The following is a 16,830-nucleotide window of genomic DNA, read 5'->3' as shown; positions in this document are numbered from 1 at the left end:
GAGCGAGGGAGAGAGAGAGAGAGAGAAAGGGAAAGGTGTGTTTATGAGATGTTTTTGTATTTTTCCTGGGAACCCTGTGCTCTGCTGTCAGTGAGGTTTGGCGTGAAATGCAGGGTATTCTCTGGATCCACAGCCCATGAAGAGCCTCATTAAAGGGAAGTGGGGTGGCGAGCCAGAGGAAAAGACTCCCATTGCTTGTGTGCGTGGGATGAGAATTCAGGGGCCGTTGGTTAGTGTAAATGCTGAGGCTGGAAAACGGTTCTCGCCTGGGTGGAGGGTGTGTCTTCAGAATGGAATGAAGGAAAGGTTGCCTGGATACCCATGTAGCATTGCCTGTCTAACTTGGAGTGTCTTGGCCAATTAGGGTGTAATCGGGATCTAGACAGGGAGGACAGTAGGGGTTCACCATGGATAAAGCATGGCGGAGCCTCCTTGCTGGTTCTCAGATATGTGCCTGCTTCACAATTTACCCCCTACCGACTCTCCAACCAGCCACAATTCTCCATCATTGTTAATTAACATCACATTAACAGTCCCTGACCTGCTTCTGCTTCAGGCTATGTCATTTCTTTTAACTAAAGAATGTTTTGGAAACAATGGGATCTAGACAAAGAGGTACATTGTCTGTGTGTACCATGGTAATGAGAACAGTGATATAGGCCATCCACGGTCAACATCTCTGAGGGGTTGAACTATTCCCATGTAGTGATTATGTTTGATCCCCATGAGTTTTAATGAGCGAGATCAGAGAGTAATCACATTACCCTTTTCCATGAAACCCCTCTACCTTCCAGCACAGTTATTGAATGACTTTATAGTATACATCATTTCCAATGCAGTAACTCTGATAATGGCTTTGAACACAGGAACAAACACTGGCACAGACTGCTGGTTAACAGTCTGGAATATATTGTTCTGGTTTCATGCTTGAGTTCCTTCCACCCTCCTCAGCCCATGAAAAGACTCAATGCCCTTATTCCGCATGCGAAATGAACGAGTGTGCTTGCATACTCCATTAAAAGACCTTTGCTTGAAAAATTTGAAAAAAGTGTCAATACTACTGTTTGTCCATCTTGAGACGCCGTAGCCACTTCCTCAAAATAGACAGAATAATTTTTAATGTTTTTGCCAAATCGCGCAATTTTACATTTAACTAAGATGTTATGTTCAGTATATCTCAAGTGAATAAATTTGCATGAAAACGATTTGTCTCTCATCAATTAACTGTTTGTTGTCATTCAAGAATCCCTAATGTTGACCAATCATCGACAAAGGGGCATAGACTTCGGCTACCGACTTCGGCTACCGACTTCAGGCTACCGACTTCGGCTTGCCTCAAGATATTTTTTGTGTGCACAAACATGCGAAAAAACCCTTGCCGAACAAAAACGTCACAAAATGTTGTCATAATATATGGAAAAACTGTTCCGGATGGGAAGCATGGGGACGTCTTAAATCTTCTTTAACAAAGGAACCTAAAGATTAAGAGATGGGGGTGGAGTGTAAGGTGTCACAGCCGTCCAAACCAAACTGTCTCACATTGAAAGTACTCTGTTTGCAGTGGCTTGTAGGAAAATGCTGAGGCAATATTTGTCAGAAATGGAGGGATCCACTGAATCACAGTAACTGTATGACCTCACCAGGCTGTATTTATGATCCCACTTTTTCCCATAACATATTTTATTTACTAACATCATCATTTATGTATGGACAGGGATTAGTGCACCTACCTGGTAGAAATGGTTTTCTCATGGTGTACCTACTGAGTACTGTCTGGATAGCACGCCACTTGGATATCCCAAGGCAAAAAATATTTGCCATTCAAACTGGATAAAATGGTCTCCTTCAAATACATTTTAGATTATATCAGTTTTTAGTCTTGAAAGAAAATAAAATAGTTATTGTTCCAACTTCAAACATCGGTGCTACTCAAGTCTGGTAAATCCTGTTTGAGTTGTAGGAGAAATAACATGAGGATTAGATCTAATTCCACAACCCACCACCCATCAGGTTGGAGTGGCTCACAGCTGCCACTACTAAAGCAGCCACTCTCCACTTTGAGTCAATGGTCGTTGAAAACTCATTTTTAACAAGCTATTGTACACTGGGATATTCTGTGTGGCTGAGTTAGTAAGCATGTATTAGATTTATGGTGAACATTATGAATGATAATTATTCACATGCTGATAATTGTTTACCTACAGGGAGGGATGTGACTCAAGGCTCTACGCTGACCATTTTTACAGGGAGCACGTGAAATTTCAGAGAAATTTAAGAGCACAATTAAAAATATTTGAGGTAACAAGCAGTTTTCTTTGTAGTAATGATGCAATCGTATACTCCGTGGCACCCAGGGCCTGCGGTACAGTGAAGGAATCATTGCAACAATTATCATCTGGGTGATTTTATTCTAAGCGCACTGGTGCTCCTATATTAAAATTCCAGGTCACACAGCAAAATATTTAGGTACATATGCAAGTAAAATGGTCACACTGTAGAGCCATGTGACTCATGTTTTCCATTGCAGAGTGCATCATGTTGAATTACAGCATCACAGAGCCTTCTAGTGCATCTCCCCGTATTTGACTGCAGGATTGTTCATGGTACACTCATTTTCCTAATTGTGTTCTCAAGTGGGTTTCTGGTAATGCAAACACTACTGCCATTAGAAATGACCAGGGATGAATTAAAGGAAATTAGAGATCTATCCAACCCCGAGGGGAATGAAACAACACACAATCAGGGAAAACACAATATGTGCTCAATGGATTTCGGAATCATTGTAGAAATGTTACCTCTGATACATTTCCATGCTAAAGATATTACAATAATGTAATGGGTGCCTACTCATGACTCAGTTGCTTCCTTTCAAAACATTCAAAGACAATTGCTCCATTATACGGATATGACTTTGAAAATGCACAGTGCCTTGAAAGATATATTTTGAACTACTCTCTCAGTGATGCGTTTTATTGTGCTCGCCAGGCCATGGACTGCTGTAAATGGATTCATTCTGCAGTAATCACACTGAGCATAGAGGCAATATCCCTGAGATGCATCAGGGCAGACTGGTCTCAGCTATCCCTTCTCTGCTGTACGTAGCAACAGGTGATGGGGAGCATGGGGAGTGGTGTGCTTTGAGCACTGAAACATTGGGATTGGTGAAACGTCACCACATAGAACAAAGAGTATAGAGGCAGAGATGCAACTTTAAAATGGAGTCTGACAGTAAGGTAAGAATACTTGGAAGGGCAGCCCTAAAGTGGTCTCCAGTGGCAATGACTTAGAGGAGGTAATCATTATAGGTCATCTCATCATGCTATATGTCATACTGTGAAATGGTGTGATGAAAAGTATTGGTGTGGCAGGGTTGACCTCCTTAGAAGTAGGAGGAATACACTTGCAGCACCTTTTCTTTTAGGCGGGCGGGGAGCATTTCCAATCATCTGTAAATGTCATGAGCTCTGACGGAGGGTTTGGGTATTGACTGAGTCTGGATAGATGAAGGACGGACGCTAATCTTCTCCGGCCATGTATATCAATTCAGAAAAGCCACCAGCACATGTCACGCAATATACAAATTACAGTATTCTAGAAATGACACCGATTTTTCAGTCCTGTGAAATGGTGTGATGATCGTCATGCTTTGTGCACATCCTGGCTGTGTTAAATGTGTGCTGGCTCTGATGACTGACTGAATGATTATACAGTGACCTGCACTGATTTATTTGAGAGAGAACCGGTGTGTGCTTCAAGTTACTGTCTGTCTGGGAAGTGGAATGTTTGACCTCTCACTTCCACCCAGCTGAATGAACAGGCAGTAACACTTTAAAACATGGCCCTCAGCTTAGCACATGTAGCAACTGTTCCACTCAGATAATAACACTCTGATCATTCTAAATGAGAGCATGTACTGACACTGGTCGTGTGATTGGTTGAGTTTGGAATCTGAACACCAATTAGTTGTGGTTGTTGGCTGTAATTTTTTGGGCTGTGTATATAGATTGCACCATGGCTAACCCTGTAAAACAACAAATTTCACTGCACCTATATGTTTTTTTTAAACTCTCTGTTGTTAGTCAGGCTATTTGCACGGCATAATAGCATTCAGTTCTGTGGACTGTGATTTAAGAATGTGATTTTTAGCTGGCTCCTATTATAAGAGTTTGGATGGAAGATGCTGTTAAATGTAGTTTTGAAGTTGTTGTGACGAGAAATGCAAACCCTTATCACCCCGATTGCAACGTCTACTCCTCTGTGCACATACTCCTCTGTGCACATGCGTCACACTCTGTTGCTATGTTTTTCATGGGCTTGCTGTGTCACCACTGCCACCTAATGTGCAGTGCCTAAAACTGCATAAACTCTATTCAGAAGGTCACATACAGCTCCCAAACAAAATCACAAGCTGTATTTTGGGGGATCGAATGTCTAAACTATATGGTATATATTGTTATTACTGACATTGATTTTATGTGACAGTCAGTATTTTGTCTGATTGGTTATTGTGTATGTACCCCAGGTAAAAGAAGCCATGCAGAGGATCCACGACAGAGGCAACATAGGAAAGCTAATCCTGGATGTGGAGAAGTCTCCCACTCCTTTGGTAAGTACACAACCCTGACCTTTTTTTCTACAAAAACAAGTTATTAATAAGTGGTCTAAAATTGCACATGCATTCAAGCAGTTTGAAAATCCTTGAGGAAAAAGGAAATTATTAAATAGCATCATGACTCACCACAGTGAGCAATTTATCCCTGGAAAACTCTTGGCCAAATCAACACATGGTTAGGTTTGAGGTTCCTAGATAAAACTGAGTCTGATAACAATGAATATGATCTCTTCCAATGGCACTGGTTTCTATAGTGACCCGTGAATGTCAGCGTCCCCATTTGGAGCAGCAAACATAAGAAACAAAAGCCTGAGCAGCGTTGACAAAATGTAGATTCAATGTTGATACTTTAAAAGTAACTGTCCAGTAAAACCCCATCTCAAACTCTTTTAATCAAATGTAATGCTTGAAATTTGCTTGGGCCATATGTGATTGGTCCAGCAGCTTTTGCCTTTTTTGTTTTTATTCTCCAGTGGGGCGAAGGATCATTCTTGAGATAATGGGAGGCACGTGCTCAGTAATGCACACTCACTGCACACAAGCAAGATAGCTAGCACGCCGAGCAATCCACAGCTGGTGTTAGCAAAAAGGACAACGCCTATGCAACAACTATCTCACCTGTCACCTCTATTTCAAATGATGTGGTTTGTATAGGTAGACCACAATTAAAATACCCAAATGTGGGACAACAGGATGATTTTGCGGGACATTCGCGAGACAGTTGCCTTCATGAATAAAAACATTTAGCAGCACGTCCCCATCCCACCCAGATGTAGCCTATTGAATATCATTATAGAATATGCATAAAATGTATCCTCCAATTTCAACATCTACCTATGGCCCACACATATTGTCTCAAGAAACATTTATATTTTTAATACCCTCAAACACCAAGTTAGGCATCCCTCATTTCAGAATAGGCCATGGCATCATCACTGTCAATCATGAATGAATGAATGATAATTCTTCACATTTTACCAGTGAAATGTCCAAGCTGCGTCTGCATGCCGATCATTTGATCTCAAATAGTTCCATGGTAATATGCATTTAGATCTTTGTGAATTCCTATTTCGTGGGCAAATTAGAGCAGATGGTGTTAAACTTCATAGCCTTTCTCTATTTTAATTTTTTCAATCATAGCACTGTTGAGTTTTGGCCGTCTGATCATTTTGGGGGACTATTCAGCTTACCATCCTAAAATCTCATAAGAAATTAAGTGGTATTTTTGGTGTAACAGTAACGTTATACTATGCTATTATATTTGGTTTTGTTATGTAGAATACTAATCCACTGGCACACACTGGTTGAATGAACGTTGTTTCCACGTCATTTCAATTAAATTAATTGACGTCTGTGCCCAGTGAGAATGAATCATTATGTGATCTTCTAAGACATTGATTCAGCTTTGATCTAACATTACTAAATGAGCACCATTGTGAGAAGTAGCAGAGTAATGGCAGCACTACACCCCTGCAGTCCTTTGACTAAATAAGTAATTGAAGCGCACCTAGCCTACGCCTTTCGAAAGATTCGGTGATGCAGAAATGAGAGACTACATGTGTGGCTGTTTTGTGAAAATATGGGAATATTTGTCCAAGGAAATATTTTTGGTGGTCTCATGGAAGGTCAAATAGCTAGGAAGGGAGACGTTAAAATCGGATTTAGTGAAGTAGCAACTATTGTGCAACTAATGAGCATGGAGAGCCTCACAAGTTTGACGAAATGACCTTATCTTTCAGTCTAATACGGTTATTTACTTACTTTTGTAGTTCTTTATCAGAAGCATGCTTTTTGAAAATAGTTAGGCCTACCTGTCCTCTCCAAGTTTAGCTGGAATTTAGCCCGAAATGATTTGAGAAATATGATTGGTTGACAATAAGCCTATGACATTAGTCTACATCTCGTCTTGCGCTGTGCAGAATATCAGATCTCAGCAACGATTGGAGAAGTGTTTAACATCACCAGTAGGCTACCACATTCTTATGATATTCATTTTTTTTTCATAAGCGAAAAGAGACAGGTTGGAATGTCTGATTGAAATACGGGACTAATAAAAAAAAATCTAAATTAGTGATGTTTGAATTTGTTAATAAAATGCAGAACATAATTGTATGGTTGTGGGATGTGGGAAAAAGGGCCAAACTGCTGGACTGTCCCGCACAATCCGGGACTTGTAGTCTCCCTAGGTTAGTAAGAGTTGGCCTGCTGACTGTTTAGAAGCAGTTAGCTAATGTTAGCATGCTAACGTTAGCGAGCATGCTAAGGTTCGCTATCAATGCTAAATAAGTCAGCTGGCTAACCAACAAGAAAGCACAACAACCATCTCACTACCTCCTTCAATTTTAAATCCTGTGGTATGCAGCTTAAAGTTTTAGGTCAAGGGGAAACATAGTTAGCTGTTGTTGTCTGATAAAGGTAGCAGCAGCCAGTAGCTAGTTAGCTTCACAACTACCTAGCTAGCTAACGTTATTTAGGTTGCTAACAACATAAATATTAGTAATATAATGACAAAGCAAAGGACAGAAACAAATCATAATTGTGCAATAATCAGTGTGCATTTATTCATTTATTGCTGTTATAGTAAAGTGCCCTAGTAGTTTTATTGTGTATTTCCAAATCCAGAATCCATCCATACTATTTGACTTGGTGCAGCCAGGCTCAGGAAGTCTGCCCCAGTGCCTCCACATGGGAACTAATTTGAATATCCAAGTGTATGCCAGTGTTGTTTCTGAAGCGCCAAGCAGGGACACAGAGAAAATCTGCTTTTTAACATCCTTAATTATATATATTTTGTATTAGTAATCTATTTAATTCATATTGTAATTAATTGTAGGTAATATTTCATAACAAATCTGGAACACTGGACAGATACTTTAATATCTGTATCCTTTGTTCCTTGTCTTTGGATGTTTTCTTATAGATACAGTTTATACCGTACATGTTGTGTATTGGTACTCTATTCTGTATTTGGATAAATTACAGTGTGTTCAATTCTGTGTAGATGGCCAGTGACAGCACAGAGACCAGTGAGGCTGGTGAGGAGGAGGAGGAGCATGAAGGGGACAGTGACAACAAGGAGCGCATGCCTTTCATCCAGTAGGCCCAGGTACGGTACCACAACTGGCCTGGACACCTCAAAGGAAGGAGATGGAGCGGGGGATTAGTTCCATAACAGATGACTCCACAACCCGAACTACGCACCGTGAACTCAAACCTTTGTACAGTATGTGAGTGTATGTTTGTGTGCTTGTGTGTGGGTTTGTTGTCTTTTGTTATGTAAGATGTTTGAAAGACATATGGAAACTCATAAGACACTGGTTGTCAAAGTTGCCCATCAGCTAAAGTGCCATTCACTATCCAGTATTATGATGAGCATTGTGTTGCTGAACAAATGATGTTAAAAGATGCTTAGACCTATCTGCAGCCTCGTCATTGTTCATTGTGTTCTATGGCAACCTTAACAAGGGAGCAAAGTAGGAATGGAGTGAATAAGGGGTTGATTATATTGCTTTTAGGGAAAATACGAGAGTGAGTGATTGAGTGTTAAAGAGAACAGTAAGTGAGTGAGAGTGAACCAGGCACATAAGTGATATTGACCATGCTTGTACTCCTGTCTTGATGGTTGAAACAAGAGGGAAACTAGGAGGGTGGGTGTTAGAGTAAACATCTCCTCTAAGCTATATTCCCCTTTCTCTTTTACCACTATTATGATGACTCAGAAGTGAGATTCATTTTGGCTGCTTCATGAACACTAGTCACTCTGATCACCCCATTACCACTGAATACACAGCAAACCCAGAGCAGATTGGCCCTGGGCTATTTACCTCCACCTGCTGCAGTGAGTCTATCAAAATTACTCTCTGAGATCGTTTCTCACCCTCCTCTCTCAGGTTATCTTCAGCAGTGTGTGAGCTAGGAGAGAGTATTATGAAATGCCACTGTAAATGCCTGCTACCATGTTTACCGACACATTAGAGATCCAACCTTCTGCGATGTTGTTATGGAATCACCAGTGCCTTTGAGCTAGAAGTCTGCAGCAGTCTTGTAGAAGATTTCAGTATTTGAATTGTACCCATTCCACAAACACTAAATTTCATGGTGGTTAGGCCAAATGACAGGCAGAATTCTGAGTGTGTTTCCTACATTTCTGCAACTAATAAAAATAAGAATGATAATGTCAGCTTTTGGCCTCATCCATAGTCCACATTTCAGACAAACAATGCAGAGAGAAATGGCATGGTGGTCAGGTAATGATGATGATTAACCACACCCGTTTCTGTTTAGTCTGTGTTCTTTATGTGTGTGTGTAAGAAGTTGTGTTACATTTACTGGCTGGTGCCTGTGTATAGTGTACAATGCCTCCCAAACAGAGTGCCAATGAGAGGGAGGACTAAAGACACATTCACTTACAGATGAGCTGATGGGCCATCAAGAATGGAAGTACTATTGCTGTGGATACCACAGGACAGGAGTTATTCGTATCAGATGTTACCATCTCATGTGAGATGGAGTATGACAACTGTATTGTGCTAACAGTATTATCCATATGGAAAGTGTGAAATCAATCATCCAACGTACAAAGCTATTTATTCATTAAAATATGAAACTACCATTGATGGTACGGAGATGAAAGCTATTCAATCGCCTTGTTATAAACAGTAAATCTAGCTAAGGCAGCTACAGTGCCTTGCGAAAGTATTCGGCCCCCTTGAACTTTGCAACCTTTTGCCACATTTCAGGCTTCAAACATAAAGATATAAAACTGTATTTATTTGTGAAGAATCAACAACAAGTGGGACACAATCATGAAGTGGAACGACATTTATTGGATTTTTCAAACTTTTTTAACAAATCAAAAACTGAAAAATTGGGCGTGCAAAATGATTCAGCCCCCTTAAGTTAATACTTTGTAGCGCCACCTTTTGCTGCGATTACAGCTGTAAGTCGCTTGGGGTATGTCTCTATCAGTTTTGCACATCGAGAGACTGACATTTTTTCCCATTCCTCCTTGCAAAACAGCTCAAGCTCAGTGAGGTTGGATGGAGAGCATTTGTGAACAGCAGTTTTCAGTTCTTTCCACAGATTCTCGATTGGATTCAGGTCTGAACTTTGACTTGGCCATTCTAACACCTGGATATGTTTATTTTTGAACCATTCCATTGTAGATTTTGCTTTATGTTTTGGATCATTGTCTTGTTGGAAGACAAATCTTCGTCCCAGTCTCAGGTCTTTTGCAGACTCCATCAGGTTTTCTTCCAGAATGGTCCTGTATTTGGCTCCATCCATCTTCCCATCAATTTTAACCATCTTCCCTGTCCCTGCTGAAGAAAAGCAGGCCCAAACCATGATGCTGCCACCACCATGTTTGACAGTGTTCAGGGTGATGAGCTGTGTTGCTTTTACGCCAAACATAACGTTTTGCATTGTTGCCAAAAAGTTCAATTTTGGTTTCATCTGACCAGAGCACCTTCTTCCACATGTTTGGTGTGTCTCCCAGGTGGCTTGTGGCAAACTTTAAACGACACTTTTTATGGATAATTTTAAGAAATGGCTTTCTTCTTGCCACTCTTCCATAAAGGCCAGATTTGTGCAATATACGACTGATTGTTGTCCTATGGACAGAGTCTCCCACCTCAGCTGTAGATCTCTGCAGTTCATCCAGAGTGATCATGGGCCTCTTGGCTGCATCTCTGATCAGTCTTCTCCTTGTATGAGCTGAAAGTTTAGAGGGACGGCCAGGTCTTGGTAGATTTGCAGTGGTCTCATACTCCTTCCATTTCAATATTATCGCTTGCACAGTGCTCCTTGGGATGTTTAAAGCTTGGGAAATCTTTTTGTATCCAAATCCGGCTTTAAACTTCTTCACAACAGTATCTCGGACCTGCCTGGTGTGTTCCTTGTTCTTCATGATGCTCTCTGCGCTTTTAACGGACCTCTGAGACTATCACAGTGCAGGTGCATTTATACGGAGACTTGATTACACACAGGTGGATTGTATTTATCATCATTAGTCATTTAGGTCAACATTGGATCATTCAGAGAACCTCACTGAACTTCTGGAGAGAGTTTGCTGCACTGAAAGTAAAGGGGCTGAATAATTTTGCACGCCCAATTTTTCAGTTTTTGATTTGTTAAAAAAGTTTGAAATATCCAATAAATGTCGTTCCACTTCATGATTGTGTCCCACTTGTTGATTCTTCATAAAAAAATACAGTTTTATATCTTTATGTTTGAAGCCTGAAATGTGGCAAAAGGTTGCAAAGTTCAAGAGGGCCAAATACTTTCGCAAGGCACTGTATGTTTCATATAACTGCAAGCTTACATATTACCTTCAGGATTATTCCCAAAGCAAAAATAAATGTAAATGTACAGACACATAAATAAATGTACAGACACAGTATAAAACAGCATACAATTCTTGTAACTTTGCAAGTGAATAGAAAATATGATACATTTTTGTATGTAACCTACTGTCTGTATGGAAAGAAAGGGCCCAGTTATTACATGGCTGTAGAAGTGATTGGAAAGTAGTCAGCTGTGCTTCTCCAAACGAACCACCCACTGGTGAAGAAATACAGTTTCACACATTTCATTGATCTTTCATTTGCCACTTACAACATTCATATGATCTTTAATTAGCTAAGTCACATTAAATGTCACAACATTTTATTCAAAATGTTATTAGCCACATCACAACATTGCACCTATTTCCTTTCATGATAGACTTGGCAATGGTGCTGGAAATCAAGTATATTAATGAAGGAGAACAGTACATCTAAATGTGAATGTCTCTTTGGGTTTTCCTGTTAGTCTAGGTCTCGAATGTAGAGTAACTTGCAGTGTGTATGTTTGTGTTTCCATGGGAGGTCATTATGATGGATAGTCATCTTGCCTTAAAAGTAAAAAAAGATAAACTATGTAGGCGTGTTTAGTACTGTAGCTGGAGCCTGATTACAGACTTATATGAAGATATTGTTTAACTGTATTTGTTGGTATTAGTGTTTTTGTTATGTTATACTGTACGTAGTCCAGTTCTGTTTACATGAATAAATGTTTCTGCAGAGCATTCTGGGAAAGCTGTGTGTTTTTCTTGGCCTGTGTCATCTGCAGGTTTTCTCCACAAGCCACCGTGAAAGACTCCCTATAATATCACACTCTTATAGGCTGGGGTATTTCTCCAAGAATGTACAGTATGAAAAATTATTTAAGCTTTAAATCCATGGTAACTTTCTCACTGTAAATTACTTGCCTGTTAACAACAGTAAATAGACTTTGACCATGGTTACTTTAAGTAGCTCTGCCGATTTCTTAGGTTCTTATCTAATTAAGACTCACTTTGAGTCTTGATATTCTCTTATCATCCCTTTTCCACTTATAGCAGTGGGGTATGTACACCTTTATTATGCAATATAAATGAGGTTGGTCCTTTGCTATTTACTGGCAGGCCGAATATCTTTTACTGTTTTTATTCTCCAATGCTGTAATCTATTTGAAATATGGATTGCATCCTTTTAGCATTGTGTAGCTAAACCACTTTAACTATGTGGTCATATTGCACCTCTCAACAGCCCTAGACTATTATCTGGATGAGACCAGGGTTCCAGAGTGTTGTTACGACATTGTGATTACTTTTCAATGTTGCTCTTCAGGTTTTGGGAATTAATTAATGCAAATGGTTTCACACAGACATTATATTTACTGTATCATTACACCTAATCCAATTTGAAAGGTATCTCCATTAATTTTTAAGTGCTTGGGCATCCCGGCTCTCTCAATCAGACAGCAGAGTTTTTCTTAACACTGCACCCCTCTTCCATCTGATCTGTCTACTCTACAACATCACAGACTAAAAAGAACCTCTGCTGCACCAGAGCAGGGAGCTGGACTTCTTCAGCTCTATTAAGCTCCCTGTTTTCCATGGTTACACAACTGAATCTGTATTTTCAGCACATTTGAATGAGATATAATTAGAGTTGACAAGCAAAATGTCATCATCCTCATAATGTTTTGATACATTGGGAGACCTATCTATCCATTTGGTCATACAAATAATGTTGGTGACATGGCGTTTAAAATAAATCTCTTAGCCATCTAGGGAGTAACAACATTTCTTTTTCTGGGTTAATTTACTGTGGGTCAAATGTATCCATGCACAGGGGAATGGTGGGAGGTCAGATACAGAAGCTATCAGATATTCTCATGCGGAACAATCTGTGCAGTGTTGCAGTCCATGAATTTACGGCTTGTTTGTGAAATGGATGGGGAAAACGGTAAATGAATTGCACCTTGTCCCAAGTAAATATTTATGAATGGGCAGAAACAGGGGCATCATTGTTGTCACCCCACCCATGGTATTTGAGATCCCCCTGACGTTTGAAAAAACCCAAAGTTACATAGTGTCAGCCAATGAGAGGTGAATCACTGCAGGAGCAAACAATGAGCAAACAGTGAGCCTGTATATAGTGAACTGCCCACAGTGCTTTGGGCTCCTGTGTCAATGTTAAAAGGTGTGCCCTTTTCTTTTGTCGGAATTTAGTGCAGACATGGCGCGTCTGGTTCTCCCCATCTTTTTGGTTATCTCTCTTACCTTGCTCCACCAGGGATATAGCCATCCATCTCGTACCAGGAAAGCAGTGCCATCACCACAGAGAGGTAAGTCTCACCACACACACTACACTAAACTTCAGTGGCTCTACTATGTTTTTTCTGTACATTTTCTCTCTGACATGCCTGCCTGCTTGTCTGTGTTTCTATGGAGATGCAGCGACAGATGAGGATGATGTAAAGTTGCAGCTGGAGAAGCTGTGGCAGGAGGTGAACTCCCTGAAGGAGATCTCGGCTCTGCAGACAGGTATGCTGAGCTGGCTGCTCTGTGCGCTCATACTGAGTGCTGCTTTATGGCCAGGAAGGTTTCAAAGAGGGAATGCTTCTCATGAGGAAATGTAGCTGTTACTCATGCAGATTTAGCAGTTACTGTATGTTTCTTATGGGTTAGGCAGGTGTATACTGTATGTACCTTTGGTACATGCACTCTTGGAGAAAAAAAATGGTGCTATCTGGAACATAAAAGGGTTATTCGGCTGTCCCCACAGGAAAACCCTTAAGAAAATGCTTTTTGGTTCCAGGTAGAATCTTTTTGATTTCCATGTAGAACCCAACAAGGTTCTACCTGGAATCAAAAAGGGTTCTCCTATGGATACAGTTGAAGAACCCTTTTGGAACCTTTTTTTCTAATAGTGTGGAATTAATGCAGAGAAATTATGATTTTGTATTTATTATGGTAATTCACGCTAACCCCAGACATTTACTAATATGCTCAGTCACCAGTAGAGGGCAGGAGTACTCTTACCTTCAACCTCATGCCTGCAGCAGCAATAATGATGTTGACAGATCACTGAGTCATGTGCTGTGGAAGATAATGCAGTTGAATTTCTGGAGCACATTGCGAAATGTATGATGATGGATATAAAAGTATTATGATGAGACAGGTTCTTTATACAGGGAGGGTGGAAGAACAGAGTGTTACAGTCTCATATAGTATGCCTCTGTCTGAGTTCCTCCCACTGAAAGGGCTTATGTCTTATTTTGGGAACTTGGTTTAGGAAACATGGATACAGATGAAAACCTTTGCTTGGTCCTACTAGTCTTCATTATGTCTGATTGATATTCTATAGATTAGAAAATGTCAGTGAGACATTATACACCAATATATTATGTAAATATATATTTTGTATATATTTCAAATTCTTCAGTAATATTTGAGCAAGGTAGGTGGGGTTATTGCCTGAGGAAGTTTTAAGGAGATAAATGTACTAAACTGCTTCCCTCTGCTTCCAGTTTGTCTTCGTGGCATCAAAGCTCACAGGAAGTGTTACCTGACCATCGAGGAACCCAAGCACTACCATGAGGCCAACGAACACTGCATCGCATGGGGTGGAACACTTGCCACTCCACGTGACCTCAATGAAAACAATGACCTGAGGGACTATGCCAAGAGGAGTGCACCAGGTACCAAGGAGTTCTGGATCGGTGTGACAGACATTGTGAAGGAGGGCCAGTATGTAGACGTCAACAGCATGCCCATCAGCTACTTCAACTGGGACAAGACCAAGAAGCAGCCCACAGGGACAAAGAGGGAGAGCTGTGTCGTGCTCTCACTGGCTGCACAGGGAAAGTGGCATGATGAGGTCTGCCTTGGCAAGAAAAAGTACATTTGTGAATACCCCATTCCCTAACTTGTGTACCACCATGGAGACCAGATGGTTGTTGACAACCTGATGATCATTTATGCTCGTCATTAAAAAATACATAGGAAATGGTTCCAGTGTGAGTCTCTCTTTCACCTTCACCTTTACTGCTAATCAAAATGTCCAATTTGCTTTAATTTATGAGTTTGTGAATTTGTAGAGAAGTTGGAATTCTAGGTAAACAATGACCAATTCCCTTCTGTACTCCCACTTGCAATAATGATTGTTAATGTGTTAATTGTTTAATAGTTATTTAAAAATAACAAGTAGATAGGGCACACTGCTAGTCCTACCAAAATATGCCACTTGATGATTGGTACAGGACTAGACCTTACAGTAGATTCTATTCTAATCTCTGATATTGGCCATAACAGACAGACAGCCAGACATAAGTTACGCCCATACATACATCCATACATAGGCCTACATACATACAGGTAACTGCCAAAATAAAGGAAACACCTAACATAAAGTGTCTTAATAGGGTGTTAGGCAACCACGAGTCAGGACAGCTTCAATGCATCTTGGAATAGATTCCACAAGTATCTGGAAGTCTATTGAAGGGAAGCAACACCACTCTTCCACAGGAAATTCCATAATTTGGTGTTTTGTTGATGGTGGTGGAAAATGCTGTCTCAGGTGCTGCTCCAGAATCTCCCATAAGTGTTCAATTGGGTTGAGATCTGATGACTGAGACGACCCTGGAATATGGTTTGCATCGTTTTCATGCTCATCAAACCACCATCAAACCATTCAGTGACCACTTTTGCCCGGTGGATGGGGCATTGTCATCCTATGTGGCAGTCAAAATAATGGCCTGCCCAGCATTTTTATACATTACCCTAAGCATGATGGGGTGTTAATTGCTTAATTAACTCAGGAACCACATCAGTGTGGAAGCACCTGCTTTCAATATACTTTGTATTCCTCATTTACTCAAGTGCTTCCTTTATTTTTGGCAGTTACCTGTACATACATGCAGTGGTGGATTTAGGTACTGTACAGGCGGCACTGGGCACCCGCACAAAAAAATATTGGAATGGTGATATTTGCGTGATCAGTTTTCTATCTCTCATTTGCACGTCACGTCATTGATACATGTCACCGTGTGGGACTGTGGGTCAATTAACCTTGTCGGAGTGGGCTCCCTGATTCTAGTTTGTGAGCTAGGCAGACCTCAGGTATCCCCACTTGAAGCCTGAAGTAGGAGGAGCGGGGGAATCTATCAAATAGCGCAACTCTAACTTTTTACAGTAAAATCAGTCAGTGGGGGCTGAAGGGGGCCCAGGCCCAGGGAGCCATACAAGCTAGAACAACCACTGCATACATTCCCTACATACTTTTTATATATACATATATATATATATTTTTTTTTATTAACAACAAATCAATACAGAAAGTACATGGGGGAACAGATGTATATATAAATAATATATCAAGGACAATTGGGTTAGGCGGTACAATATCACATTACACAAGGACCTTCAGGGGCATACGTACACTTACAATTCTAACAGCTTTTTGTGTTAGTAGAGTATTTAATTGTCTTAAAATATAGTTTTAAAAAAACAATTGTAAGGTAAGAAAATGTAGTGTTTTGTTTGTAAATTTACATTTGTGAACATGAAATTTGGCCAAAAGAATAATGAAATGAATTACATAAAATTGTTTCAACTTATTTCTATCATAGGTAAAGAATCCAAGCAGTACATCTCTCCACAATAGTGTAAAATCGTCATTATAATCTACTGATGTTTTGCCACAGTTTCCTTACATGAATACAATGCCAAAAAAGATGCAACACCGTTTCTGGGTGGTCATTACAAAAGGTACGATTTAAGTTGATGTTTTTCTTAAACTTCTTCATATAGTGGTTGGCAGGATAATATTTATGAATAATTTAAAGGAAACCTACTTAATTTTAACATCCACACTTTTTTCCAACAGATATGATCAATAAAACCGTTCCAA

At 40.2% G+C, this 16,830-nt stretch overlaps 2 protein-coding genes across 3 annotated transcripts in view; both read left to right on the top strand.

Moving 5' to 3' along the window:
* LOC110506505 (synaptic vesicle membrane protein VAT-1 homolog-like) overlaps window positions 1–9,405 on the top strand; it is a 30,566-nt gene extending 21,161 nt beyond the window's left edge. Inside the window, exons 8-9 of the mRNA XM_021586160.2 lie at window positions 4,523–4,606; window positions 7,614–9,405. Coding sequence (XP_021441835.2) covers window positions 4,523–4,606; window positions 7,614–7,712 — 183 coding nt within the window. The 3' untranslated portion in view covers window positions 7,713–9,405. The remainder of the gene's footprint in view (window positions 1–4,522; window positions 4,607–7,613) is intronic.
* A 3,611-nt stretch (window positions 9,406–13,016) lies between these two features.
* On the top strand, window positions 13,017–14,931 carry clec3a (C-type lectin domain family 3, member A). Of its 2 annotated transcripts, none has more exons than XM_021585637.2 (3): window positions 13,017–13,264; window positions 13,377–13,463; window positions 14,450–14,931. In XM_021585637.2, exons 1-3 carry the CDS (start codon window positions 13,156–13,158, stop codon window positions 14,845–14,847), a joined length of 594 nt encoding a protein of 197 aa, XP_021441312.1. In that variant the 5' UTR covers window positions 13,017–13,155; the 3' UTR covers window positions 14,848–14,931. The 2 variants fall into 2 exon arrangements, with proteins under 2 accessions (XP_021441312.1, XP_021441311.1); XM_021585636.2 differs by having other exon boundaries at window positions 13,061–13,264; window positions 13,371–13,463.
* The last annotated feature ends 1,899 nt before the right edge of the window (window positions 14,932–16,830 follow it).

The sequence above is a fragment of the Oncorhynchus mykiss genome, chromosome 26 (assembly GCF_013265735.2).
Source record: "Oncorhynchus mykiss isolate Arlee chromosome 26, USDA_OmykA_1.1, whole genome shotgun sequence".
Lineage (NCBI taxonomy): Eukaryota > Metazoa > Chordata > Actinopteri > Salmoniformes > Salmonidae > Oncorhynchus > Oncorhynchus mykiss.
This window is presented reverse-complemented; position numbering and strand designations above follow the sequence as displayed.

Excerpts from the sequence above, each read along its gene's own strand:
- clec3a (XM_021585636.2), top strand. The coding sequence starts at position 13,156 with ATGGCGCGTCTGGTTCTCCCCATCTTTTTGGTTATCTCTCTTACCTTG. Across the intron at positions 13,265-13,370 it reads AGTGCCATCACCACAGAGAG|ATGCAGCGACAGATGAGGAT; the intron begins GTAAGTCTCACC and ends GTTTCTATGGAG. Across the intron at positions 13,464-14,449 it reads GATCTCGGCTCTGCAGACAG|TTTGTCTTCGTGGCATCAAA; the intron begins GTATGCTGAGCT and ends CTCTGCTTCCAG.